The sequence below is a fragment of the Myodes glareolus genome, chromosome 9, assembly GCF_982192425.1.
Source record: "Myodes glareolus chromosome 9, mMyoGla1.1, whole genome shotgun sequence".
Classification (NCBI taxonomy): Eukaryota; Metazoa; Chordata; class Mammalia; order Rodentia; family Cricetidae; genus Myodes; species Myodes glareolus.
The window spans coordinates 66,495,105-66,520,928 of record NC_142034.1 but is presented as its reverse complement, the minus strand read 5'-3'; the positions used below and the strand labels follow the sequence as shown (position 1 = coordinate 66,520,928).

Genomic DNA, 25,824 nt, shown 5'->3' with positions numbered 1-25,824 from the left:
GTGGTCTTCTGTAGATTGCCAGGTGTATGGGCAGGGGTCAACACAATCTGTTAGTTTATAGAGACTTTATTTACATGCTTTTTGTCATTTATGAAGAATTTAAGACCTTATTCACCAATATTAGGGCCTTATGGAGACAGCCCATGTACCCTTGACAGTACTTCGTCATCTCCCTTTTTTAATTGGCCCTGCCCCTTTTGATGATACTGCAGAGAGTATTGCTCATGAGAAATCGCTGTCATCCAGCTGTCATCCAGCGATGACATCCAGCGATGGGGGTAAAGTGGGGGAGTGGGTTTGTATTTGAAGGAATCCAAGAGCACAGGTTACCAAGGCCAGAGGAGGCTGGGACTGCCTGCAAAGTGCTAAGCTGCCAGCTGGCCCAGTCTTGTGTTGGCCTCAGCATCATGGAATGAAACCCTGTTTTGGAGAACTGGCTTATCAGACTGACGTTTTGCTGCGTTTGTCTAGGCTGGCTCTGAACTGGACCTAAATCTCCAGAGCAGCTGTGAACTACAATGCAAACCTCTGTACTGAGCTGTGGGTTTTTTTTTTTTAAGGTATTTAATCTACAATAAGGAATCTTGACTAACCTTGAATTGAAAATGTAAGATTGGCAGTTTATAATCTTATGGAGTCCCGTCTGTGATTTTCTTTGGGGTTTGCCGGCTGTGGGGTACCGGGCGGGACAGAAACCCCAACAAGCCGGCCCTCGTGCTACATCTGGCACCCACGTGGATAACTAAATCCACAGAAAGCCTGAGAAAGCTTGGGAAAAAATAGAGTAAAGCATGTTTTCTTGGTAGCAGCAATTTCTCGGGTCTGCTCTGCTTGCTAGAGGCAAGCAAATGCTCTCATCTAAGAGAGGCTTCCTGACTCAGCTTTAGCTGCAAAACTTTGTAGCTCATTAAGAGGTCCTGCCACGAAATTATAAAGTTGATAATGGTGGCAGCCTTCCAGATCCAACTCAACAGTTGCCAAGTTCTTGGGATCTCAGGGTTCCCAGTCATGAACTGTCAGGAGAAACCCTGCTGCTGTAGCTCACCATTGATTTACCATTTAAAGATTGGACCATGTGTTCTCAGGCTGATTGTTGGGGGAGAAGATTTTTGGGGGATTAGAGAACACTGACTTGGGTCCTCTCCCACATGAGATCAGCCTCAGTTTACAAACAGGTTAAGGCATGGGTTGGGGTGCACATCATGTTGAGAAGCTCTTGCAAGCTGTAGTCCCTTCTGAGCAATTTGTATCTTTGGAGGGCAAAAGTATCTTATGCTTTCATGGTGGGAAACAGGGACCACATCTAGCACGTCAACACATCTGACCTGTGACTACTCCAGGATGCCCTGGCTTTGGGTATAAGAAAAGTTTTTTGAATCAGGAATCTCCCAGTCCTACTATCAGCCCATTGTCCCCCAGAGGAACTGAGTGTGGGGATTGGAGCAGAAGACCAAAGGAGACCACCAGGCTCTTGGTGACTTTCCTTTGACTGACCTCCAACCCAAATAGCTAGTTGGTTTTGGTTGGTTTTTTTTTTCTTTTTTTTTTTTTTTTCTCCTAAATCAATTCCTGGGCCCTAGGTAACATGAGAAGGAGTTTGGGAGGGAAGCTCAGATTCAGCCTTTCATGACCCTGTCCTGGCAGGAAGCTTGTATTTTTCCTGTACCCTAATGGTACAGTCCTTAGATTATGGTAGCCAAAGGAGGCAAGTTGTTAAGGGCAACAAGGTCCCCAGGCAGTCTCCACACCTTCTACTTGCGAGGGAACAGTTGAGATGGCTCAAGCGAACTCTCCATCTTCTTGGGAGGATCAGGGATACTCTCTGAAAGTGGGGTGAAGCCCAGCAGGAGGACATGTCTCTCATAGGCCTTGGTCTGCTTAAAAATGATGTCAGTCCCGTGCAGGTGATCCAGCACTCCCAGCACCCCATAGCACTGGTTGAACCTGAAGGAGGGAAGAGAATCTCCCATTTGAAACTGTTGGGAAGCTGTGCTTCTCTCAGCCCTCCTTTCCTGTGCAGTAGAGCCTGGAGCATTTGAACAGTCTGTTAGAAGGTAGTTTAGGGGTTTTGTTACTGTTCTTGAGACAGTTTTCACCAAACTGAACTGAAATTCACTATGTGCAGCTGGCTTAAACTGGCACTGTTTCTGCCTCAACTTCCTCAGTGCTCGAATTAAAGGTGTGAGCCACTGTGTGATTATTTCTGAACTGGAGGACTGAACCCTGGGTCTTGCACATGCTAGGCAAGAGCCTGCCAGCCCTCTTCTGGATATGATGCATGATTACTTAAAAAACCATCTCAAGCCAGGCGGTGGTGGCGCACACCTTTAATCCCAGCATTTTTTAGGCAGAGGCAGGCGTATCTTGGTGGGTTCGAGACCAGCCTGGTTTACAAGAGCTAGTTCCAGGACAGGCACCAAAACTACAGAGAAGCCCTGTCTCGATCTCCCCTCCTCCCCCAGACAAAAAGAAAAACAAAACCAAGAAAAGAGCCCACGTTGCATAAGTGTGCTGAGTTTTTACGTACACAGGTTCTTAGATGATTTAAAGCTCGAGAGATTCAGCAAGCCCAAAACCCAAATGATGGTTAAAATTATGAACTGCAGGAAGAAACCTGATGTCAGGAAAAAGGATGAAGGTGGCCCTACCTAGTCAGCATCTTCCTGTAGCCAGGTATACCCCTTGACTGGCTCACATTTAGATGGAGACACCACTGTCCACAGAGACAATAATTGAGAAAGGGTGCTGTTGGCTTACTTGAGATGGTGGTAGTCATGGAACTCAGGTGAAGGCAGGAAGGGCAGATGGTAACCACAGTGCGAGATAGTGGTGATGATGAGAGCAAGGGACAACCACACAGTGATGGAGGACAGATGAGAGCCCATTGCTAGAGGACCCACCATAACTGGCAGCATGTTGGAAACCTGCAAGAAAAAGGATGGTCCCGGAGATGGAGAGAGCCAGCTGGATGTTCACTCTGCTTGCCCTGCTTGGTGCTGCAGGGAGACCTTGAATTGTAAATTAGCTCAACTTAGTTTCACTTCCTCTTCAGCAGAGTCAGTGTATAAAGGTTGTTGGGGAGAATAACACAGTGGGCACCTAGCACAGCCAAGAGATGGCTTCAATGGGAAGAACAAAAAAGGGCAGGGAACTGACAGCCTCCACTTCTGGGGCTCCAGGGGCTGTATTTACCACGTGTTCTATAGGATGGGCATAGATTGAGATCACACCAATGGGTGCTGTCCATTCGTGATGTTTCTTGTGAATTTTCTTGTACAATGTTGGGTGGTGAAGGAGCCTGGAAAGATAATTTATAGTTGGTAATTGCCAGCTCACCCTTCTCCTGAGCAGATAGATCATCAGAAAAGAAAGGTGAGAATGAGGTTTACATCTATGGAGCTGGCATCTACTCCTTGCCTCCTCTAGTCTGACTAGATGATGAGGCTGACTTAAGCTGCCTGCCAACCCCAGTTAAAGTGAACTGCTGTCTAGAAAGGACTATCTGGAAGTGGTTGTGAACGGACCCATTCTCTGAAACAAACGGGACAGCTCTCCCTTCCCTTGGCATTGTGTCAAGTTGGAGAATCAGTTGTGTGTCTGTCGATTTTGGGGTAGGGCCTGAGGACAGAGACCACACGGTTTGGTGACTACTGACCAGGGAGCTGTGCCAGGGTGAGGCCAGCTGTGCGCATAGCTCACCGGTGTGAGTAGTAGAACAGGATTTCCTCCACGAGGGTGAAAAAGGCCAACTCCACGAGGAACCAGTGGAAGGTGGGCAGCTCTTGGCAGCAAGGGTCTCGCCTCCACTTGAAGAAAGGATAGAAGATGACCAGCATGGGAAGAGAAATCATAGTCTGGTTGAAAAGAACTGTGCGGATAGATTGACGCAACTTCACGGGGTCCACCTGCCGGAGGACAGAAGGAGTGGGGAGGGGGCACACATGAGAAATAGTAGGCTTCTACCTAACCTGCTCAGGGTAGGCTTCTGGGAGTCACTGGGGGTAGTCCACAGTTGGGCTGGCAATGCTGAGCAGTACAGTTCTGTCCTCGAGAATGTCCCAACAGAACACATGCTCTGTGGGTCAGGGACCACCACTGCTGAGTTCTGGCTCCCAGAACACCCAGTGCTCTACAGGGACAATGAAACAAATACCAGTTAAACACAGAGATAAGCAGCAATGGTGGGCTCAGCCATTTGTTTTTGTTTGTATTTCAAGACAGGGTTTCTTTAACTTTGGAGCCTGTCCTCGAACTAGCTCTGTAGACCAGGTTGGCCTCAAACTCATAGAAATCCACCTGTCTCTGCCTCGAGTGCTGGGATTAAAGGTTTGAGCCACCACTGCCCAACAGGCTCAGCCATCTTGAAGCGTTCCAGAAGAGGTCTAGGTGACCTCAGAGCTGACTGGACTGCCGAGCCTCACAAAGGGAACAAGGCGTCCGCATGGGTGTGAGGCCAGCATGGGCAGGTCCCCAGCCTTAGCTTGCTCTACTTGTGGCCAACCCAGAGAGACTGAGCAGATGACAAACTTGTCCCAGGAGAAAAGATTTAATGGTCGCTTTGAATTGTCTGCCTAACTGGCAGCCTCCACCTACTGCCCTGGTGTCTGCAGGATCACGGTTGGGAATATATGACCTGAGAATTGGGCCAACAGAAACAGGAATGAGACTGCAGAAGACTAGAAAAAATAGTAGTCTCAAACTTGGAACAATTTGGAGAAAGTTATACAGTTTAAATGGTTGACTCTGAAGTGTGTAAATGAATCTTGTATATTTTTCCTACATTTTTCTCTGTTTAAAACTTTCTTACCATTAAATGCTTGAAAAAAAACAGCCATGAGGAAGGACAGAGACTGCATAGCTAGTTGAGAGGCTCCAAAGATGACTGGGACGGTATAGACAGCTCTGAGAGTATAAATGGATCTGTCAGAGTGCTTACCCTCAATGAGGAGCATAACAGGTGGCAGTGTGTATTTGTGGTAAGTGGGACCAGGGGCAGGGGGAAAGACTTGAGTGGTAAGGAACACTGACTGTTTACAGAGGACACTGTTCTCCATGCACATGGCAGCTCCAGACTGTCAATCCGATATCCTTTCCTGAACTCTGGGTATGTGTGGTACACAGACATACAGCAGGCAAAGCCACCCATACATATTTTTAAAAATCTATTTTCCTGCCTCCCACTCAGATGCTGGGATTCTAGGTGTGTGTCACTACACCCAGCCAAGGTTTGTGTCTTAATTTTAGAGTTGGAACAAGTAAAGCATTTATGTGATAATGCAGAGAAAAATAAACTGGGTTGGGAGAGAGACAGAGTAGTAAGAAAGAGGGAAGAATGCTGAAGCTGTTTCCTGGGTCAAAAAGGACAGGAGCCAGGACACATGACAGGCACAAGCCAGTACAGAGTGTGAGACCCAGCGTTGTGGGATCTGGGCATGGGGTTTCATTCCATTTCCTCAGTACAGTGGGGTCCAGACTAGGAAGGAGGAGATAGGAGTGTCTCTGAGCAGGCTAGGCTCCTAGGAATGCCTGCCACCCTCAGCTCCCTCTGTCGTCTGTTCTGGGATCCTGTTAAGTCAGCACCTCCAAGCCGGACGGTGGTGGTGCACACCTTTAATCCCAACACTTGGGGGGCACAGGCAGGCAGATCTCAGTGAATTCATGGCCAGCCTGGTGTACAAAGCGAGTTCTAGGATAACCAGGACTGTTGCATGGAGAAACCCTGTCTTGAGAAAAAAGAAAAAAAAAAAAAAAGGATGGGACAAGAAAAAGAAGTGAGCACCTCTTCCTACAGCTAGCCAGGGACTAGATGTTCCCAAGCTCCTTCCTGAAGTGTCCTCAGAAAGTCTTAAACAGCTGTGCTGGCCTTGGAGTAACAGAGGTTGAGCTCTGCCTCTGGGGCTGGAAAGTTAAAAACCTCCAGCCCCGCCTACTGCTTCCCTGTCACTGCCCATAGGAAGGTTTCTAGGTGCCACGTGATATTCAGAGCTGTAGACTGGGGAGGATCTGTAGGGGCCCTGGAGCTAGAAAGGCCCAGGGTGGGGCTGGGACACCTCTCAGGGTAGAGTGCCTTCCCTTGAGTATCCTTGGAGCCCTGGGTTTGATCCCCAGCAGGATAACCCTGTGAGGTGGAGGAAGGAAGATCAGGACTTATCATCAGCTGTATTGCAAGTTGGAGGCCAGCCTGGGCTCCATGAGACCTTGTTTGGAGTAGGAGAGAAGAAAGAAGTTCCAGTCTATCTCGTGTCCTACCCAGGGCCAATGACAAAGCCTTATCTGACATGACAGTTAGTGTTCACAGTGCTCAGCCTCAAAGATGAAGGCATGAATGTCTGCTTTGGAGACGGCAGGCCTACTAATACAGACACAGAGGGCTCCAGTCTGTTCTGCCAGAGTGGGCTGCAGGAAGCCCTCCCAGCTTTCTGGCAACTCTCATCTCAGGAGGAGACCACTTCAGAGAACTGTCAGGACTCCTTTCAACCCAACTGCCATTGATGCCAGGCTGGGCAGACTGCCTTGAGAGCAGAAGTGACTCACCGGGCACCTGGACATATTAAGAGCCAACTGCCAGGGCAGAGTTTGGGTGGGGCTGAGGGAACAGTTTGTTTTCAGAACCAGCCTCTGCCCTGTTGTGTAAGTTCGTCTCTGCAAGTTGTCAGAACACTGGGAAGGCCGGTCCAGACTGCAGTGTGGTGATTGAACCCCTACAGTGAGCAAGTGTTCCTGCCTTACTGGGGTTGTCTTGGATGATGGTGGCTCATGCCTTTAATCCCAGCTCTTGGGAGGCAGAGGCAGGCAGATCTCTGAGTTCGAGGCCAACCTGGTCTATATAGTGAGTTCCAGGACAGCCAGGGCTACACAGAGACCCAGTCTCGAAAACATAAAACGAAATAAGATTTGCTAAAAAAAAGACGACCTTATACACCCAGGGTCTGCACCATCCCCAGCCACCCTGGGGATGACTCCCTTGGGACAGTAGATGTCTGGTTTCAGATCCATGGTCTCAGTGCCCTGGGTAAGTGCTGCTGGCATCTCGGAGACAGCCAGTCCAGGCGGAGACAGTCGTTCCTTTTTCTAATATGCTAAGCACAGTGTCATGGGGCAGCCTAGGGTGGGAATAAGGAGACCAGGACATTGGTCTAGACTGGTCACTGGCTGAGTGGCCTTTTTTTTTTTTTTTTTTTTTTTTTTTTTGGTTTTGTGTGTGTGTGTGTTTGAACCCAGAATAAATGAAGCTTGTTCTCTTCTTCCACTGTGGAGTTCAAGGGATCAAACTTGGGTCCTCGGGCTTGGCGGCAGATGCCCTTGCTGTACCATGCCATTGGCCTTTTCTTGTAGACAGGGTCTCATGTACCTTGGAACCTTCAGACTTCATGTGTAGCCAAGGATGACCTTGAACTTTTTATCCTCCTGCCTCCACTTCCTTAAATGCTTGGATTATAGCTGCACACGCACACTGGGGATGGAACCCAGGGCTGCTCCCAGACTAGACAAACACTCTACCAACCAAGCACACACACACACAGCTTCCTTCTCTCTAACCTTCTGGATTCGGGTCAAGTCAAAGGTAAGTCTTCGTCTTGCCCTGACTAGTTCCTGCATTCTCAGCACTAAGAGCCGCAGTGACACTTACCGGCTCATTCTTGCCCAGTTGGATGCGGTAGCGGGAGATGAAGGTGGGTTTTCCTGTTGTGTCCACCACCAGTAGAAGGCCATTGAAGCCCCAGAAGCACAGTGCAGGAACGAGGGCAGCCCCTGAGGCAGGGAGCAGAGGGAGTTAGAGCAGCCCCAGATCTCATAGTGGAACTGAATGAACCCCTGAATGGACCTGTCCCCTGCCTGGTGACTCTCTGCTCATGTCCCCGCCATGGAACCTGGAAAAGTCACTATCTGTTCTGTGTGTCTCTGTGTGCTCTCCCTTCCTGTGTGTGTGTGTGTGTGTGTGTGTGTGTGTGTGTGTGTGTGTGTGTGTGTTTGAGACAGGGTCTCACTGCATAGTCCAGGCTGACTTTGAACCCATAATAGATTTCTCCCCTGCCTCTGCCTCTCAAATACTGGGATTAAAAGTGTGTACATATCTGGGGTTTGGGGTTTTGTTTTTTACTTGTTTTGAGACAGGGTCTTACTCTATCCTAGGCTAGTTTGAAACTCTTGTATAGTCTAGACAGACCCCCAAACTCATGACAACTCCCCTGCCTCCATGCTGCTGGGATAACAGGTGTTTCTGCTGTACCCTCTCAGCACAGTTACTGCTGGTGCGCCCTTTTGTTCTCACAAGTGTTCCTATTTGGATGGTGAAACAATTTGACTGCCTGATCCATTGTTCCCAGTGTTGATGCTCTATAAAATATTTTAGAAGCTGGGCTGTGGTGGCGCATGCCATTAATCCCACCAACTGTGAGGTAGAGGCAGGTGAATCTCTGTGAGTTTGAGGACAACCTAGTCTAGAGTGAGTTCCAGGACTGTTTACACAGAGAAACCCTGTCTCAAAAAAGAAAACAATTTTAGAAAATACTGATTGAAGGCAGGAGAGTAGGAAGTTCAATGGTCATAGACCATTCTTGGACATCCTGGGATACAAGAAACCCCATGCCAAGAAGAAGACACATAGACCAGGGTTGCTTAGTGGGTAAAGCTCCTGCTAGGTGAGCCTGACGGTCTGAGCTCCACACACGGACTGTGGCATGTGCACGTCCCTGCCCACGTCAAACACAATAAGTAAAAATAAGAAAACACTGACAAAGACACGTTTCGTCTGGCTTTGTTTCACGTCCCACGTTCTCATGTCTTTAGTCTCCCCTCCAGCGGAGCTGCCTAACTGCTGTGGTCTCTTCCTGGATTGGGACTCCTGAAGGACAGACACTTTGGCTGAGCTCTGTCTCTGTCCCCTTCCTCTAGTGCTTTCCTTCCCCATCAGACATGGTGTCTGGGGTAGGAGGGATACAGGAAGGACTTGGCCAGGGTTAGAAGACCACTGGTAGACCTATTCTGCAGGATAGTTGGAAAGACTTTGAAGTGAAAAAGAAAGAGATGGAATGCAAATACACAAAGGGTTCTGCATAGACATGCTGATACATCATCTTCAGGAATAACAAGAAAAGCTGGGCAGTGTGGTGCATGCCTGTCATCCCAGCACTCGGGAGGCAGAGGCGGGTGAATCTCTGAATTCGAGGTCAGCCTGGTCTACAGAGCAAATTCCAGGACAGCCAGGGCTACACAAAAAAATCCTGTCTCAAAAAATCTTATAAAAGTCACAGGAAAATCTGGGGGCTAGAGAGAGGGGGAGCTTAGCAGTTAAGATCACTGGTTGCTCTTCTAGAGGAACCAGGTTCAATTCCCACTCCCCACATGGTGGCTCACAACCATTTGTAACTCCAGTTCCAGGGAAATCAATACCACCTTCTGACCTCCCAGCTCCTGTATGAACTTGGTGCACAGACATGCATGAAGCACACACACACACACACACACACACACAGAGTAAGTAAATAGTTTGGTTTTTGTTTTTTTCATTTTTGGCTTTTCCTTTTTTCTTTTTTTTTCATTTTTGGTTTTTCTTGACAGGGTTTCTCTGGAGTTTTTGGAGCCTGTCCTGGAACTAGCTCTTGTAGACCAGGCTGGCCTCGAACTCACAAAGATCCACCTGCCTCTGCCTCCCGAGTGCTGGGATTAAAGGCATGCACCACCACCGCCTGGCTAAATATAGTTTTTTTAATCACAAGGAAACATCTAAAGTAGTCTAAATGTCTATTAGTAGGCAACGAACTAAGTAAGAGTCTTTCACGTGACAGAGCAGACCTGGCACCTTGCGATATTAAGCCTTTGCTCATGTGACAAGATGGCTACAAGCATTCAGCAAAAACCTCAGTTAAAAACAACAGATTGGGCAGATAGTGTTGTGTGCTGCAATCTCAACACCCAGGAAACTGAGGCAGGAGGATCTCTGTGAGTTCAGGGATAGCCTGGTCTGCAAATTGAGTTCCAGGACAGCCAGTACGATATTTCCAGACTGGGCCCATAGAGCAGCAGGTAAAGGCACTTGCGGCAAGCCTGACAAACTGAGTTCAGTTCCCAGGACCACATGGTAGAAGGAGAGAACCAACTCCTGCAAGTTGTCCTCTGACCTCCACCTGCACGTGAAATAAATATGGTAATAATATAACAACAGTAGCAATAAATGATAATAGAGTAGTGTGGGAAAGAACGAGAGTGGAGTACAACACACAGACAGCCTTCTGGTTGCAACCTCACCTATAAAGAATAAGATCCACTCGTTGCCTTCAAATGTGGACAGCAGTTTCTCCCACTGGGTCTGCCAAAAGTAGCCAGAAGCACCCCAAAATCTCTGAAGATGCCTTGGAAGGAAAAACATTTACATGTCCGGGAAGACTGAGAAGCCAGCTCTTTCATGCCACACCTTTCACCCCAAAGATCTGGGGCACACTTACCATGTGACTGAGTTCCAGAAGGCTACAGACAAGAGCAGCCCAGAGCCCAGGATGAGAGCCGTCCTCCTCATGGAGCCCCAGATGTGTCCCTCCTGCAGGAGTTGAGCGTGTCAGGCCGATCGGCTCCTGCTAGGAGCAGCTTGATGCCCTTTCTCCGTCTGTGGATGCTCCTTCCCAACTAAGGGCCCTTGGCTGTATCTGGGTGTGTTTGTGAAAACCAGAACTCTAGACTGGGGGAGGGAATAGAATTGCCCCAACTCCAGAGAAAGTGTTGAGCAATGTTGCCGCGCAGGTCTGGATAGAAAAGGCATTCAACAGCTGTGCCATGTGTATGTCATCAGACCTCTTGGCACAGGGAAAGAACCACTCAGTGTCCCTTTTCAATATAGTCAGGTATGGTGGCACACAACTGTAATCCCAGCTCTTGGGAGGTGGAGGCAGGAAGATCAAGAATTCAAGGTTTGCTTAGACAACCACTCGATGATAGCGCTTACAGAATCTCCAAAAAATTCTCTTAACTAGAGGTCATAGAAGGCACCAAGACCAACTAGCAGGGTCCCAGGCCTCTCGCAAAGGGGCACCCACATCCCTTGTACACAGTAGACATGAATGACAAATGTCACACCACACTCTTGCCTAAACCTTGCTGGGCTCTCCTTATATTCCTTCAGAGGACATAATTGACTGGGTGATAGTGGCACACACCTTTAATCCCAGCACTTGGGAGGCAAAGGCAGGTGGAGCTCTGTGAGTTCGAGGCCAGCCTGGTCTACAGAGTGAGTTCCATATCATCCAGGGCTACACAGAGAAACCCTGTCTCAAAAAAACAACAAAAACAGAGGCCATAATGGAGGTAGTAGGTCCTATGATGTGGCCTCACTCCAGCTAATTAATAGGGCAGGTATGGAGCTTTGATAAAACTGACCTAAGAAGACACTACCTTCTATCAGGTTCCAGACTTGTGAGGCATATGGTTTCTGTTGGTCCATTCCCAGAAACCTGAATCTTCAGCTCTTTGCCCTGTCCATTCTACTCTCCATCAAAAGATAAAGTCCGCTTCATGGCCAGTGAGGGTACACATGCCCGTCAGGGCCAGACTCAGGAAAGTGTTCTCGTCTCTCTCTTCCTGCTCTTCACTTTCTCTACCTGCCCTCTGTCTAGACTGGACTGCCCCAGACCAATCAGAACCTGTTCTCGGTGCGTGCGTGCGTGCGTGTGTGTGTGTGTGTGTGTGTGTGTGTGTGTACATACGCACACATCAGATGCCAACCTTGGGTACTGATCCACAGAAGCTGTCTACCTTGTCTTTTGCAACAGAATCTCTTACCTGGGACCCGAAGCTCACTGATGAGGCTTGGCTGACTGGCCAGCAAGCCCGAGGTCTCAGACTTTATCTCCTCAGAGCTGGGATTACAAGTACATGCTGTGGTACCCAGCTTTTACATCCCTTCTGGGGATTGAACTCAAGTCCTCATGTTTATATGACAAGTACTTTACTGACCAAGACATCTACCCAACCCAAGACTTGTTCTCTGGCATTCATCACCCTAACTTTGACTATTCCAGTGAGTCCCTTATGTGTTCTGAGGACAATTCAGCAACTTTCTGGACTGTTAGGGGAATCTATCTTGTTGTTTGGTTGTTGTTGTTTATTTTTTTTTTGCGGGGGGAGGTTCTTTTATTTTTTGAGATAAGGTCTCATTATATACCTCTTGCTGGCCTGGAACTCCCGATGTAAACCAGGCCGACCTCAAACTTAGAGATCTACCAGCTTCTGCTTCTCAAGTGCTTGGATTAAAGGCATGCGCCACTACTGGCCAGCCAGCTGTGGGATTCTTAAACTTTTGGATTCAATAAACTGAATTAGTCAGTGGAAGTTGAATTTAAGAGCTGGGCATGGTGGCACACACTCGGACATACAGAATAAAAGAAATCCTTTAAAAAATCAGAAGAAAGGCTAAATTCGATGTACAGGGTTGGATTCTTTCAGGTGAGTTTCCTATCTCTGCAGCAAGACAGATAAAGGTCAGCAGTCCCGTTGGAGTGCAGGGACACGCAGTACAGAGCTGGGCTGTGTCAAGGAAGGTCCCTCCACCTCTCTGTTCATGGCAGCTCTGTTGTCTCTACAGCAGTTGAACAAATGACCGGTTCCAAAACTCAGGGCTGAGGCAGAGAGCAGAGGGTCAGTGTTGGAGACTGTGGCCTTTTCAGTGTGCTCTCTCTCTCTCTCTCTCACTCACTCACACACACACACACACACACACGCATGTTCATGTGCAGATACACAGAACTGAGTACCTTGTGTTAAGGGCACTGGAGCCTGGTGCTCTCTCCTGAGCACTAAAATGAGATAATCACATTGGAACAGCCATCCTTAACGCCCTGAAGTGTATGGGAAACATAACAGAGCCAGGTGGTGGTGGCACACGCCTTTCATCACAGCAGTCAGAGACAGAGCAGACAAATCTTTGAGTTTGGGGTCTGCCTGGTTTACAAAGCTAGTTCGAGGCCAGCCAGGGCTGTAGAAGGACCTTATCTCAAAGAATGAAAGGGAACGGGAGACTGTGGAGCCCTGGGGAGGGCATGTGCTTACCTGGTTGGACTTCTCATGGCGTCTTGGGCTTTCCATATCTCCTGTCATCTGGAAAATAAAGTACATGTTTTGGAGTCCCTGTCACGTGTCACTGAAGAGGGGGCAGTGGAAGAAGACAAGGCTGGCACCAGACAGACTGATCCTAAAATTTATACTGGGGAAATAAACAGTAAATAGCTAGAAAACTTCCAGAAAGGAAGGGGCAGAGACAAAGAATGTGGCAATATCCAGCAGCAGAGGCAGAGCTTCATTCAAAACTGATTTGGGGAGTCTGGAGAGATGACTCAGCAGCGGAGAGCCCTGGTTGCTCTTGCAGAGGACCCAGGTTCAGTTCTCAACACCCACATGATGGTTCAAAAACATCTGTAACTCCAGTTCCAGGAGATCTGATGCCCTCTTCTGGCCTCCTTAGGTACCAGGCATGTATGCAGTGCATACATGTGTGTGTATATATATATATATTTGCAGGCAAAACAATCATACATTAGATCTTAAAGAAAGAGATTACATGTAGGTGTTGTTTTTTTGTTTTGTTTTGTTTTTCTGTCATAGGTATTACACATGAGCACAGGTCCCTGTGGAGACCTGAAGAGGGCACCTCACAGAGTAACTGGAGGTGGAGCTACAGGTCATTGTGAGACAAAGAATGGTTTCTGGGGCCTGAATGGGGTCCTCTAAAGCAAGGTCCATTCTTATCGTCCGAGCCATCTCTCCAGCCCTGTCTTTTCTCTTGATTGCACTTTTTGGTTGTTTTATTCTCTTTAATTAGGAGTGCACATACGTTCTTCTATGTTCTTCTCAGTAGCTGACTAGGAATCACTGTTCTCTGGGAGGGGTCAGCCTGGGACAAAGAGGCGTGTGAGAGGCCCTCAGGGTCTGATGCCTGCCTGTCTTGATTTGCTCCACCTGGCTAATGACTATCCTGTTTGTTTTATGAGAGAGCTTTAACAAGTCCATGGAAAGATCCTCAGCTTCACTAACAGTAAGGGAGGATGAGCTGTCACCTCACACTGGCTAGGACAGCTACTGTGAAAATGGAACTCGAGGCTGGCTTAGTGACTGGCACAGGCGTGTGGCACTCAGGAAGCTCTGGGTTTGGCAAGGCAAAGCATGAATACCTGTAATCTCGGGGTTCAAAGGAAGAAAGTTTTGTTTGCTTATTTTTAAGAATTTATTCATTTATTTATTATATATACAATGTTCTGCCTGCATGTATGCCTGCACCATAGAAGAGGGTACCAGATCTCATTACAGATGGTTGTGAGCCACCGTGTGGCTGCTGAGAACGAACTCAGTATCTCTGGAAAAGCAACCAGTGCTCTTAACTTCTGAGCCATCTCTCCAGCCCCCAGAGTAAGAAAGTTTAGTTTTGTTTTTTTTTTTGTTTTTTTTTTTTGTTTTTTTGGTTTTTTTTTTTTTTTTTGGTACTTTTGAGACAAGGTTTCTCTCTAGCTTTGGTGCCTGTCCTGGAACTCACTCTGTAGATCAGGCTGGCCTCGAACTCACAGAGATCCGCCTGCCTCTGCCTCCCATGTGCTGGTACTAAAGGTGTGCACCACCACCACCCAGCTTTTTTTTTTTTAAATGCAATTTTTTTTTCTTGAGACAAGGTTTTTCTGTGTAGCCCAGGCTATCCTAGAACTCACTCTTCTGTCAACCAGGCTGGCCTCAAACTCACAGAGATCCACCTGCCTCTGCTTCCCAAGTGCTGGTACTAAAGGTGTGCACCACCATGGCTCAGCTATAAGAAAGTCTTAATTGGATCCAGGTGTGATGGTACACAGTTGTCATCTCAATGCTAGGGTGACAAGGACAAACGGACACGTGGGGCTCATTGGCCGGTTGGCCAGTCTAACTGAATCAGAAAAATCCAGGTTCAGTGAGTGATTCTGCTTCAAAAATGAAGGTGGATTGTCTGGCATGGTGGTGTACACCTTTAACTTCTAATTACAATATTGGGAGGCAGCCAGGCTACACGGTAATAATAAGGTGAAGAGCGGTTGAGGAAGACACCCAACTTCAACCGTGGACTCCACAGTCATACATACACACTTGTGCACACACCAACTGTCGCCAAAAACTAGGGAACAATTTCTCCTTGTCTCGTCTCTGAATCAGCACGGTCTGATTCAGAAGGCTAGCAGAGCAACCCAGTGGCCACCTGTTGTCTGGAGCCATACCCAGCTGCAGGGATTTCAGGTCTCCTAACCTGAAGTGGAGCAAGGGGAAGGAACCTAAACAAAGGACAACGAGGATGCTTGGCGTGGGGTAGGCTGCTGGGTCTGCTTATCTGCCACCCCTTGGGGAGCACTCTCCTGAAAGTGCCATGCAGGGACGAGGGAGCTGGTGATAGGACCTTGCAGAGTCGTATCTATGCCACAAGAAAGCCATGGGAACCCCCTTCAATGAGCACTCCAGGACTGAAGCCTCGGTCCAAAGCTGAGGTGGTTGCATCTGGACATCATGTCAACAAACTGGCGTCTAACAGGAAGGTGACACGAGGCTTTTGAGGCAGGGCTTTAGTAGCCCAAGACAGCACTAAACACAACCTTGAACTTCTGTTTCTCCTGCCTTTGTCACCCATGGACTGGGATTCCAGGCAGAAGCCACCACCCTTAGTTTGTGCTGTGTTGGGGTCAAATGCAGGGTTTCATGCTTGCTAGGTGAGCCCTCTCTATCTGAACCACATCCCCCGCCCAGGCGTTTTTCCTTTAAACCACTGTTTTTTGTTTGTTTGTTTGTTTTTTGAGTTTTTTTTGTTTCTTTTGTTTTTGCCCTGTTGACCTGAGAAGGCTCTGTGATTCTACCCTGTTCTGGTCCATGTCCCCAAATTAACAGGGAAGGTCTGAGAAACTCCCTTCCCACCCCACCAGGACTCTGAGAAAGGCAGGTCTTTCCCAGCCCCATAGTTTGTTCGCTGCCTGAAGCGCAGGGCGGTAGGAGTGCGGGGACTTTTGGACTGAGTCTTGTGACAAACACTTCAAGCTGCTGGGTGGGGGTCAGTGTCCAGATGGCTGCTGCCAGCATAGCCCTGGCTCACACACAGTTTCCTCTCTGGTGCTGTCAGGCAGTATGAGGTGACCAACACGGACAGGCTGACCCTCTCCCTCGGGAGGAAGGTTTCAAGTGTTTGTTCTTTAAGCTTCCAGAACTCTTGCGACACCACACAGGGAAGTCAAAGTCATCCTTTAGCATCCTCCCCAGCTAATCAGCACCATTATCTTCACCAAGAGCTTGTGAGGTGCGACCTTTGACCTTCTAGAGTTCGTCCCCACCTTCCGGAAGCTTTTGTGAAGGACTCACTGTAGACTAACGGGGGCTGTGGCAAATCCGGGAGGTGTGGACCTGAAGGCCAACCTTCAGTTTAGACGTAGAAGCCCATTCTTTCCAAAAATCTCCTTCAGAAGAGTCAAGCTAGAGGCCAGGTGAGACGCACCTGTCTTCCCAACACTTAAGAGACTGAGGGTCAGTGTCAAGGACAGTCTGGTCTGCATAGTGAATTCCATGCCAACCTGGACACACAGTAAAATTCGATCTCAAACAATTAAAAATTTCCGGGCAGTGGTGGTGCACACTTTTAATCCCAACAGAGTCAGGAGGCAGAAGCAGGTGGATCTCTGTGAATCTCTGTGTAGGCCAGCCTGGTTCCAGAACTGACTTCATAGCTACTGGTAAAGCCTGTCTAGAAAAACCAATAAATAAATAAACAAGCAAGTAAGTAAACAAACATTGAAAACTGGGGCTGAAGAGATGACTGAGCTGCCCAGAGTTTGTTGGCACAGGGGCCTGCCACTCTGGCGCTGGAGGAGCCAGTGCCCTCTTCTGGTCCTCCCACACCTGTGTGCACGCTTGCCCACAGAGAAGCAAATAATTAAAAGCAAAAACACATCTTGGGGGCTGGAGAGATGGCTCAGTCGTTAAGAGCATTGCCTGCTCTTCCAAAGGTCCTGAGTTCAATTCCCAGTAACCACATGGTGGCTCACAACCATCTGTAATGAGGTCTGGTGCCCTCTTCTGGCCTGCAGACATTCACACAGACAGAATATTGTACACATAATAAATAAATAAATAAATATTTTAAAAAACCACATCTTTTCCAAGCTTTCCTTCTTTTTTTAAAGATTTATTTATTGTGTATACAGTGTTCTGCCTGCATGCCAGAAGAGGGCACCAAGTCTTATTACGGATGGTTGTGAGCCACCCTGTGGTTGCTGGGGATTGAACTCAGCTCCTCTGGAAGAGCAGCCAGTGCTCTTAACTTCTGAGTTTCTACAAATCTTTTTCAAAAAACCCGATGAATTAATAAATGACTTCTTTTTTTTTAAAAAAAAGTGTACTGTTGGTGCTAAGCAACTGCTAAAGGGGGCAGAAGCTCTTGAGTGCCCACGGTTCTCCCCAGCCATAGGCATACGTCTCCAAGCCCACAGAGAACTGGTTCCTCTCAGATGGCTTCCTTCAAATTCTCTCTGGCTTCAGCCTCCTAAGTACTGGGGTTACATGTGTGTACCGCCTCAAGTGACCCAGACTGGGTTTTAGTGTATACAGTGGAATCTGAGCTTGAGTCAGGCCCCATCTGTGGTTTCAATCAAGATTTAAAGGGGGGTAGTGTGGCTGAGTGGGTAGAGTGCTCACCTAGCATGCATGACGCTCTGGGTTTGAGGCGCAGTACCTGGGAGGTGGAGGCAGGAGGATTGGTAGTTCAAGGTCATCCTCAGCTACTTAGGGAGTTTGTAGGCAGCCAAAGCTACAGGAGACCTACGCGTCAAGATAGATGTAAGATTCAGCTGTGTGAATGTGGTGACTACCATTGGAGATACTCCTTCCTGACATTTTCAGTTTCCATGGAGACAGCACACTCTGAGGACACAGGTCAGATCCAATGAGATCAGGACACAGCTCTCCTCTCTGGAAGCTTTTCGCAGGATGCAACTGAAATCCAGTTGTTTTTTAAAAATATTTTTTTTAGATATTTTATGTGTATGAATATTTTGCGTGCCCGGTGCCCATGTAGTTTAGAAGAGTGTGTCAGATTCCCTGGAACTGAAATTTGGGACGGTTGTGAGCCACCACGGGGGTGCTGGGAACTAAACCCAGGTCCTCTTTAAGAGCAACCAGTGCTCTTTACTGTTGAACCATTGCTCAGTCCCTCCAGGTTTTTTTAACGTATATAGTTTTGATGTGTCTGTATGATGTGTGTCCGTGAGTGTGGGTGCATGTGTGTCCATGTGTGTGGGTGCATGTGTGTCCATGAGTGTGGGTGCATGTGTATCTGTGAGTGTACTTATTATTTTAAATTTATCTTACATGCACCAGTGTTTTCCTGTTTGACTGTCTGTGTACTGCATGCATGCCTCCATTGCACTTCTTCAGATTTTTTTGTTCTCTAACAGAATCTCGTATATGAAATTCTGTACATAAAAAATGAGCCAGGCATAGCAACTCTCAAAACTCCGGCTGGGAGGGAGGATCACTATAAGTCCCAAAGGCTGGAGAAATGGCTCTGACTACCAGAGTTCAATCATCTGGCCCCACAAGAGAATGGACTTCCCAAAGCTGACTTCTGAAGTCAGAGCTGAGTTTGGAGAACCAGGCACTGCTGGGAGCAAGGAAGAGGAGGTGCTGAAGCAGGACTCAGCCAGACATACTTAGGACAAAGGGCTAAGGCTTTCCTCCTCTTTCGGAAGGCCCTGGGCTATGAAAGTAGTGGACTTTATCTACTGACCTGCAAGGGTTTCCTAACGTGCTGGGTTTTGTTGAGCTATGCCAGCGCACCCATGAACTGTCTCTGGCGGTGGTGACCGGGTACCAGAGTCCCTGAGGATGAGGCATAGTTCATGGTATTTATGTCAAGCACTTTGCTTCCTGAGCCCTTCTTTGCCTGGTACAGACAAATTTTCATTTTATGAGGGCTGAGAAAGTTTCCAGGGACAGCCTCCCAGGGAAGGAGGGAAGCTGGGGGCCCTCGAACACAGAATGACTTCACATTGTTTGCCAACAATTCAGTTCAAATGGGGAATTTTGACAAGTAAAATTATAATATTTATAAATGTAATGATTGTTCTGTCTCTTTAAGAGACAAGCCACGCCTACTCCCTCCCCCATCCGCTGAGGCAGGCTGATCTTAAGCTTCCGGCCTGAAGCCCCCCCTTTCCTCTTCGAGAGGCAGCTTCTGCCTCTCTCCCCACTTCTCCTCTTCCCCTGCTTCTGCCTCTCTCTTCTCTCCTCTCTCTCTCTCTCTCTCTCTCTCTCTCTTCCCCCCTCTCTCTCTCTTTCTCCTAATGAATGTCTAACTTTACTCTGTATGGTCTGCCTATCTCTGTGTCTCCCACCTGCCGCTGCCCACAGGGCTGGCTGGGGACCAGCCACCTTCACAAGAGTGGTTTTGTGCGCTGTCCCTACTTGGGACTGGCTGCTTTCAGGGCCTGCTGCCTGCTGCCACATGGCCCGCTATCACCGCTTGGGGACCTACAGCATCCTGCAGCATTTTTAGTTTTTCCATTACAATAAATATTTAAAATTTTCTCTCTCTCTCTCTCTCTCTCTCTCTCTCTCTCTCTCTCTCTCTCTTTTGAAATAGGCTTTAACTATGTAGCTCTTTGTGACCTGGAACTCACAGAGATTCTCCTGCCTCTGCCTCCTGAGTGCTAGGAGTAAAGGAATATGTCACCATAACCAGCAACATCTCTTTTTAAAATGTTTACTCGCTCATGCTTGATGGCTAAATTATTTTTCTTTACTTTTAATTTTTAAAAAATTTTATTGCCATGTGTTGGTGGCGCATGCCTTTAATCCCAGCACTACGGAGGCAGAGGCAGGTAGATCTCTGTGAGTTTGAGGCCAGCCTGGTCTACAGATGAGTTCTATCACAGGCTCCAAAGCTACACAGAGAAACCCTGTCTTGAAAAACAAACAAACAGATAAATAAGTAAGAGTTAATCCAAGAGGGGCCTGTCAATCACCTGGTCAGCCCCTGTCCACCTGTCCAAAGACTTTAAGAAATAGAACAAAGCCTAGCTAAAAATACCCATCAGCACAGTGGTCTCTCTGGCATTGCCGGTCCTCCCCTCTTTAGAGTGTTCAAGTCTACCATCTCTCCTGAAGAATGCTTTGATTTACTCTGTCTTTGGTAGTCCCTGCATCTCATCTGAATTCTTTTTCTGACGATCACATGGATCAGGGATCCAATAGGAGCCCAGGAATATCCAAGTTGGACTCCAGTTTGACAGAGATTTAGTGGCAGAACTTGAATTCGGAGTTTATTGTACCATCTGACAAAGTATAGAACTTCTTGAAGGCAAGGGTGAGTGTCCCGCACTGAAAGGTGTGCGGGAGACGGGCCTGCTGTCCGTGAGCAATGCTCTAGTGAGTGCTGCGTTAGCAAAGAGCATGCTTCTCTAGCACATTCATCATTTTGTTCTAGCAATGATACGTGTCAGGGCTGGTGTGCTGTGTGTCAAGCAGTGTTGTGTGTTCAGGGGTTGAGGGCCTTAAGTCCTGTTTTCCAGCCCTGGTGTTGTGTATATTGGATGTAGTGGCAAATGTCTATAATCCCAGCACTTAGGAGGCAGAGGCAGGAGGATCACAAGTTTAGGTTCAGGGGGCAAACTGCTTGCTGCTCAAATGTAACGACCTGAATTCAGATCGCTAGGATCCACCTAAAAGCCAGACCCCATAGTGCGCATCTGCAGCCCCAGAGACAGGGAGGGACAGTGAAATCCCCAGAAGCCAGCCTGGAGTACACATACAATGCTGAATGACAAGAGAGACCCTGTGTCTCAGAAGGTAGGAGATGAGATGGACACTCAAGATTGTCCTCATGCACACCCCCACATGCCCAAATACACATTAAAAATAAACAAACAAAAACAAAAAAACAAACAAGCCAGGCTGTGGCAAGCACGTGTTTGTCTTGAATCCTTGCACTTGGGAGGCAGAGGCAGGCAGCTTTCTGAGTGTGAGGCCAGCCTGGTCTATAGAGTGAGTTCCAGGACAACCAGGGCTTCACAGAGAAACCCTGTTTCAAAAACACAAACCAAATTGGAAAAACAAAAACAAAGATAAAACAAACAAAAGACCTTCAAGGTTAGCGTCGCTGACTTACCAGGTTTGAGGCCAGTCTGGGTTAAGCAAGACCCTTTAAATTTAAAGGAAAGAAAGAAAGACGTTCCTTGTTCATAATTTACAAATTAGTGTTATCTAACTTTTCTGGACACGGTGTTTAGAAGAGTGAACACCATTTAGGGTACAGGACACATTCTGGAAGGAGAAGACAAGGCACAATAATATGCCCTAAAAACTAAGGTTTCTGGTGTTGGTTTTTAGAGACAGGGTTTCTCTGTGTAGCTTTGGAGCCTGTCCAGGAACTCGCTGTCGTAGACCAGGCTGACCTTGAACTCACAGAGGTCCACTAGCCTCTCCTTCCCGAGTACTGGGATTAGTTAAAGGCTTGTGTGACCACTACCCTGCCAAGTTGATTCTAGAGAACTTGGCTTGCTATGATTTTTCCAAATACAATACTTTTAGCATCGGTGTGTGGAAAGCAGATGGTGGGAGCTGTGCTGGCTTATTTAAACAAACAAACTCAATTTAGAAAAATTACACCTTAAGAATCTAAGGACAAGCTGGGTGGTGTTGATGTAAGCAGGAGGACTATCAAGCCTAAAGGGAGGGTTCTGTTTACTAAAAAAACAGATTCCCCCCCACCCCCGCCCCAAGACAGGGTTTCTCTGTGCAGCCCTGGCTATCCTGGAACTCACTCTGTAGACCAGGCTGGTCTTGAACTCTGAGATCTACCTGCCTCTGCCTCCCAAGTGCTGGGATTAAAGGTATGCGCCACCACCTGGCTTCTAAACTCAGATATTTTAAGGGGTCCCTATTGTTAAGTAAAAATAATAAGAAAAGGGCAGCTCCGCTGGTGCAAGAAATCCAATTAGGTCAAATCAAAGCGAATCAAATTGCCCATCATTTTATTAAAAATGATGCTCTCAGGTGGCCAAGGGGGGGGGGGTTGGGGGGGAGGTGACAGAACAGCAGGGAGCCCATGCGGACCCAAAAACCACGTGTTTCTCCTCTAGAAGGCCACTTAAATACCCTGTGGGAGTGGGATCTGGCATGCTGGGATTTGGAGTCCAGACCAAAGCAACTCCCAGGCCAGGGAGGCTGGGATGGATGTCAGGGGCTGGGGGCTATGCTCCCAACTTAACAACTATTTGCTAGGAACCACCTTTAATCCTCCTGGGATATGTTAGCCTTAACCTTCCCCCAAAGGTCAGCTACCTCATGCAAGGGACTCAGATCTGGACAGCCTGTCGCAGCTCAGATCCCCACCCTGCTAAATGACACACGTCTTGTCTTACCAACCTTTTGCTCTTCCCTCTGCCTCGTTTGATCCCCAATGAATCTTTCTTTCTGCCCACAGAATGGTCTCCCTGCACCATGTCTTATGGAGTTATGGTGTGTGCTGTCCTTGTGTGAGTGGGTATCATTTATATTAAAATGCTCTATTACACTTTATCTAACATATTTGTGTGTGTGTGCACATGCAGGCCATAGTGCACACGTGGAGGTCAGAGGGCAATTTAGGAGTCAGTTCTCTCCTTCTCCCTTGTGGATTCTGGGGTCGAAACTAGAACTGCCAGGCTCGACTGTGAGCGCCTTTACTAATTGAGATATGTTCCAAGTTTTACATCTTTTATTTTAATAATTTTTACACTTTTTGCTTGTTTGTATTCAAGACAAAGTTTCTCTATGTAGACCAGGCTGGCCTCAAACTGCCTGCCTCTGCCTCTCAAGCGCTGGGATTAACGGCATGCCCCACTATACTAGACTTTCTTTTTATTTTTAATTACATATATGTATGGGTGCGTGGTTTCCTTATGTGAAAATAATGCCTGTGGAGGCCAGAAGAGGGTGTCGGATTCCTCCGAAGCTGGAATTAAAGGCAGTTATGAGCTGTCTCATGTGGGTGCTACAGAGCTCAGGTCCTCTGCAAGAGCAGCAAGGGCTCATAACACAAGCATCTAATTCTAGTTCCAGGGGATTCAATCCCCTCTTCTGGTCTCCGAAGGCACCAGGCATACATGTGGTATACAAACATACATGCAGCCTAAATACCCATACACATAAAACAGAGATGAATAAATATTAAAATAAACAAGCAGAAAACTAGATGGACAACCGAGAAGGAGTGCTTCTGGGCTGGCCTTCTGTCCCTTCCTCTGGAGAGGTGCAGTAACAACCCAGATCTTGAACTGACTCCTCTGCCTCCACTTCTGAGTGCTGGGATCATGGATGCACAGCATCACATCCAGCTTGCTTTGTCTTTGCAATAGGCTCCTTGTAGCCCAGGCCAACCTCATCCTGAGTGCTGGGGTCACAGGTGTGTGCCATCACACCTGGCCTAATAACTTACTCTTACAGGCAAAAACAAAACAAAACAAAACAAAGCAATAACAGTCTCAACAAAATTGCTAGCCTTGCCTCATGCCTCCAGGGAGGCTGAGGTGGGAAGACTGGAAGAGTTTCAGGCTAGCCTGGGCTATCCAGTAAGTTCCAGGTCAGGCAGGACTGGCATCTTGTGTTATAGAACAAAAACAAGCTGGGTGTGGTAGGGCAGGGCGGGCAGGAGTCTGGTGTTCAAAGGTAGCTTTGCCTAACGAGTTTGAGGCTCGTGGACTACGCAAGACCCTGTCTTCGAAAACAAAACAAACAAACAAACAAACAGAAAAACAGTCAACATCAAAGAAACCAAACCAAATCCCTAAATTCAAAAGTAGACCCAGACCTCATGGCCACCTGTTCAGTAGCGTAGGAGGCAGAGACAGAAAGCAGAAGTGACTCCAGGGCTCGGAAGATGGCACAGTGGGTAAGAGTACTTGTTGTATAAGCATGAGGATCTAAGTTCAAATCCCTAGAACCTGCATAAAATTCCAGGCATGGCCAATAACCTCTTTGTTGTGGCAGGTAGAAACATGGGTATTGACGGGGCCAGCTTGGCTTCCAGTGCAAGAGGCTATCCAGACCCTGTCTGTCTTTTGTGTTTGTTTGTTTTATTTTTTTGAGACAGGGTTTCTCTGTATAGCCCTGGCTTGATCTGGAACTCACTCTGTAGACCAGGCTGACCTTGAACTCACAGAGATCTGCCTGCCTCTACACCTCCCAAGTATTAGGACTAAAGGCATGCCCCACCACTGCCTGGTCAGAAAGTTTTTAAAGTGATCCACTCCAAACCCTACAAGGCCTCCAGTGGAAGCCAGGCTTCTCAGCATTTTCTCTCAGACTGCATGATCTTTAAGAATTTTGTTTCGCAAACAGGGTGATGAGAGAACCAACTGAGGAGCTGAAGCGCTTTCCAGAGGAAGGTGAGACTTGCCTAGGGCAGTGTCCTTTAAGAATTTCTGGCCAGTTGGGTGTGGTTGAGTACATCTGGAATCCACCTACTTTGGATCCCAAAGCAGGAAGGTCACAGTTCATAGCCATCCTGGACAACTTGGCAAAACCTTGTCTCAAAATAAAACTGAATGAAGAAAAAAGAAAGAAAGAAAGAAAGAAAGAAAGAAAGAAAGAAAGAAAAACGGCTGTGACTTGATTGTAGAGCATTAGTTTAGCATCTGGAAGATCCTGAGTTCTATCCCTTGTATGATTAAAAAAAAAATCACCAACAGCCAGTGTATACCTGTTGTGTATGTAGTGATGTCAAAGCACCAAACACAAGCTTGGCATCCAGCCCACATTCAGGATGCACTTGCTGAATAAATAAACACAGGGCCCCAAATAAGAAAAGTATTTTTTTGTTTTGTTTTGGTTTTGGCTCCCAGAGTGTCCCAGTGCTTGTGGATGAGCACTTCTATGCCTTTCTTTCCTGCTAGTGACTTGCTTGGTAAAGCCAGCAGGAGACCCTCTTGGCATTTATTTTATGAAATTGACTTGATCTGCCTCAGCCAGTGACATCTGTTTGGAACTGCCAGAAAAACTGACAGCAACTCCCACGCGGCGGCATCCTGCCTCGCCTGACTAGGAAACCTCCTCCACCCTCCAAAGCACTTCTTTGCTGCTCCATCTCTCCCCGGCGGCTTTGGTGGGAGTCCTTCCTTCCCATTGTCCGCCCGAAACTTGAAGCCACTATTGCACTGAAGGTGCTTTGACCTGGCTGACCAGCTCACAGCCCACACATCCTTCTAGAGACTTAAGAGTGTGGCAGTTCGCTGCGTCCTTCTAGGACGAGGGTTGTCTCCCTACAGTCTCTTCCAGTTTCAGTTCCCTTTTGGGAGCTGTTCCCCTAGCAGCTTTGGAAGTCAATCCCGTTCACTAAAACTGTCAGTTTTGAGAAAAGCAACATTAGGGAGGAGACGGAAGGTGCAGACACGAGTAGGAGGTCCTGACTCTGTGAGGAACAGGTAGGGAACAGCCCAGGCACACTTCACCTGCAGAGGAGGGGAGAGGACAGGCTGATGGCAGAGCAGGATTTGATGTATCCTAGCTTTCCCAAATAGTCCCCTCCCAATAGTTCCCTGCTCACCTCTGCAGAGGGCCGTTCCCAAGCGTCTCTGTCTCCTAGCCACAGATCTAGCCTGTGGCGCTTTCCTGTTTTTCTGTGGCTGCTGCGTAGCTCAGCAGGCTAACCTTATTGTCACCCGGCTCTGCTTGGGTGGGTCGGGAGGCTGGCCCTGGTGATCGCATTACAGGGCTGCCGACTGGCTCTGGCCAGGCACGTGATGAGAAAAAGTTTAGGTCTGCGTAGGCTGGAAACAGATGCCTTTCTTTTGGAAGGACATGTCCTTAATCAGA

At 47.8% G+C, this 25,824-nt stretch overlaps 1 protein-coding gene across 3 annotated transcripts; it reads right to left on the bottom strand.

Moving 5' to 3' along the window:
- Nucleotides 1-50: 50 nt before the first annotated feature.
- On the bottom strand, nt 51-25,715 carry Faxdc2 (fatty acid hydroxylase domain containing 2). 3 transcript variants are annotated; one of them, XM_085694973.2, is made up of 10 exons: nt 25,556-25,715; nt 13,039-13,086; nt 10,446-10,537; nt 10,249-10,352; nt 7,631-7,752; nt 3,964-4,129; nt 3,700-3,806; nt 3,193-3,298; nt 2,758-2,924; nt 1,804-1,944 (listed from the first exon to the last, which is right to left on the bottom strand). In XM_085694973.2, exons 2-9 carry the CDS (start codon nt 13,084-13,086, stop codon nt 2,782-2,784), a joined length of 888 nt encoding a protein of 295 aa, XP_085551099.2. In that variant the 5' UTR covers nt 25,556-25,715; the 3' UTR covers nt 1,804-1,944; nt 2,758-2,781. The 3 variants fall into 3 exon arrangements, with proteins under 3 accessions (XP_048293713.3, XP_048293714.3, XP_085551099.2); XM_048437756.3 differs by lacking the exon at nt 3,964-4,129 and having other exon boundaries at nt 51-1,944; nt 3,700-3,905; nt 25,556-25,714; XM_048437757.3 differs by lacking the exon at nt 3,964-4,129 and having other exon boundaries at nt 51-1,944; nt 25,556-25,714.
- Nucleotides 25,716-25,824: the final 109 nt, after the last annotated feature.

What these genes read in the sequence shown, in the direction of transcription:
- Faxdc2 (XM_048437756.3), bottom strand. Translation starts at nt 13,086, where the DNA reads ATGACAGGAGATATGGAAAGCCCAAGACGCCATGAGAAGTCCAACCAG. An exon ending in CCCATCCTATAGAACACGTG is followed by an intron (nt 2,925 to 3,192) that starts GTAAATACAGCC and finishes TTTTTCTTGCAG; the next exon opens with GTTTCCAACATGCTGCCAGT. An exon ending in CATGACTACCACCATCTCAA is followed by an intron (nt 1,945 to 2,757) that starts GTAAGCCAACAG and finishes TCCCTCCTTCAG; the next exon opens with GTTCAACCAGTGCTATGGGG.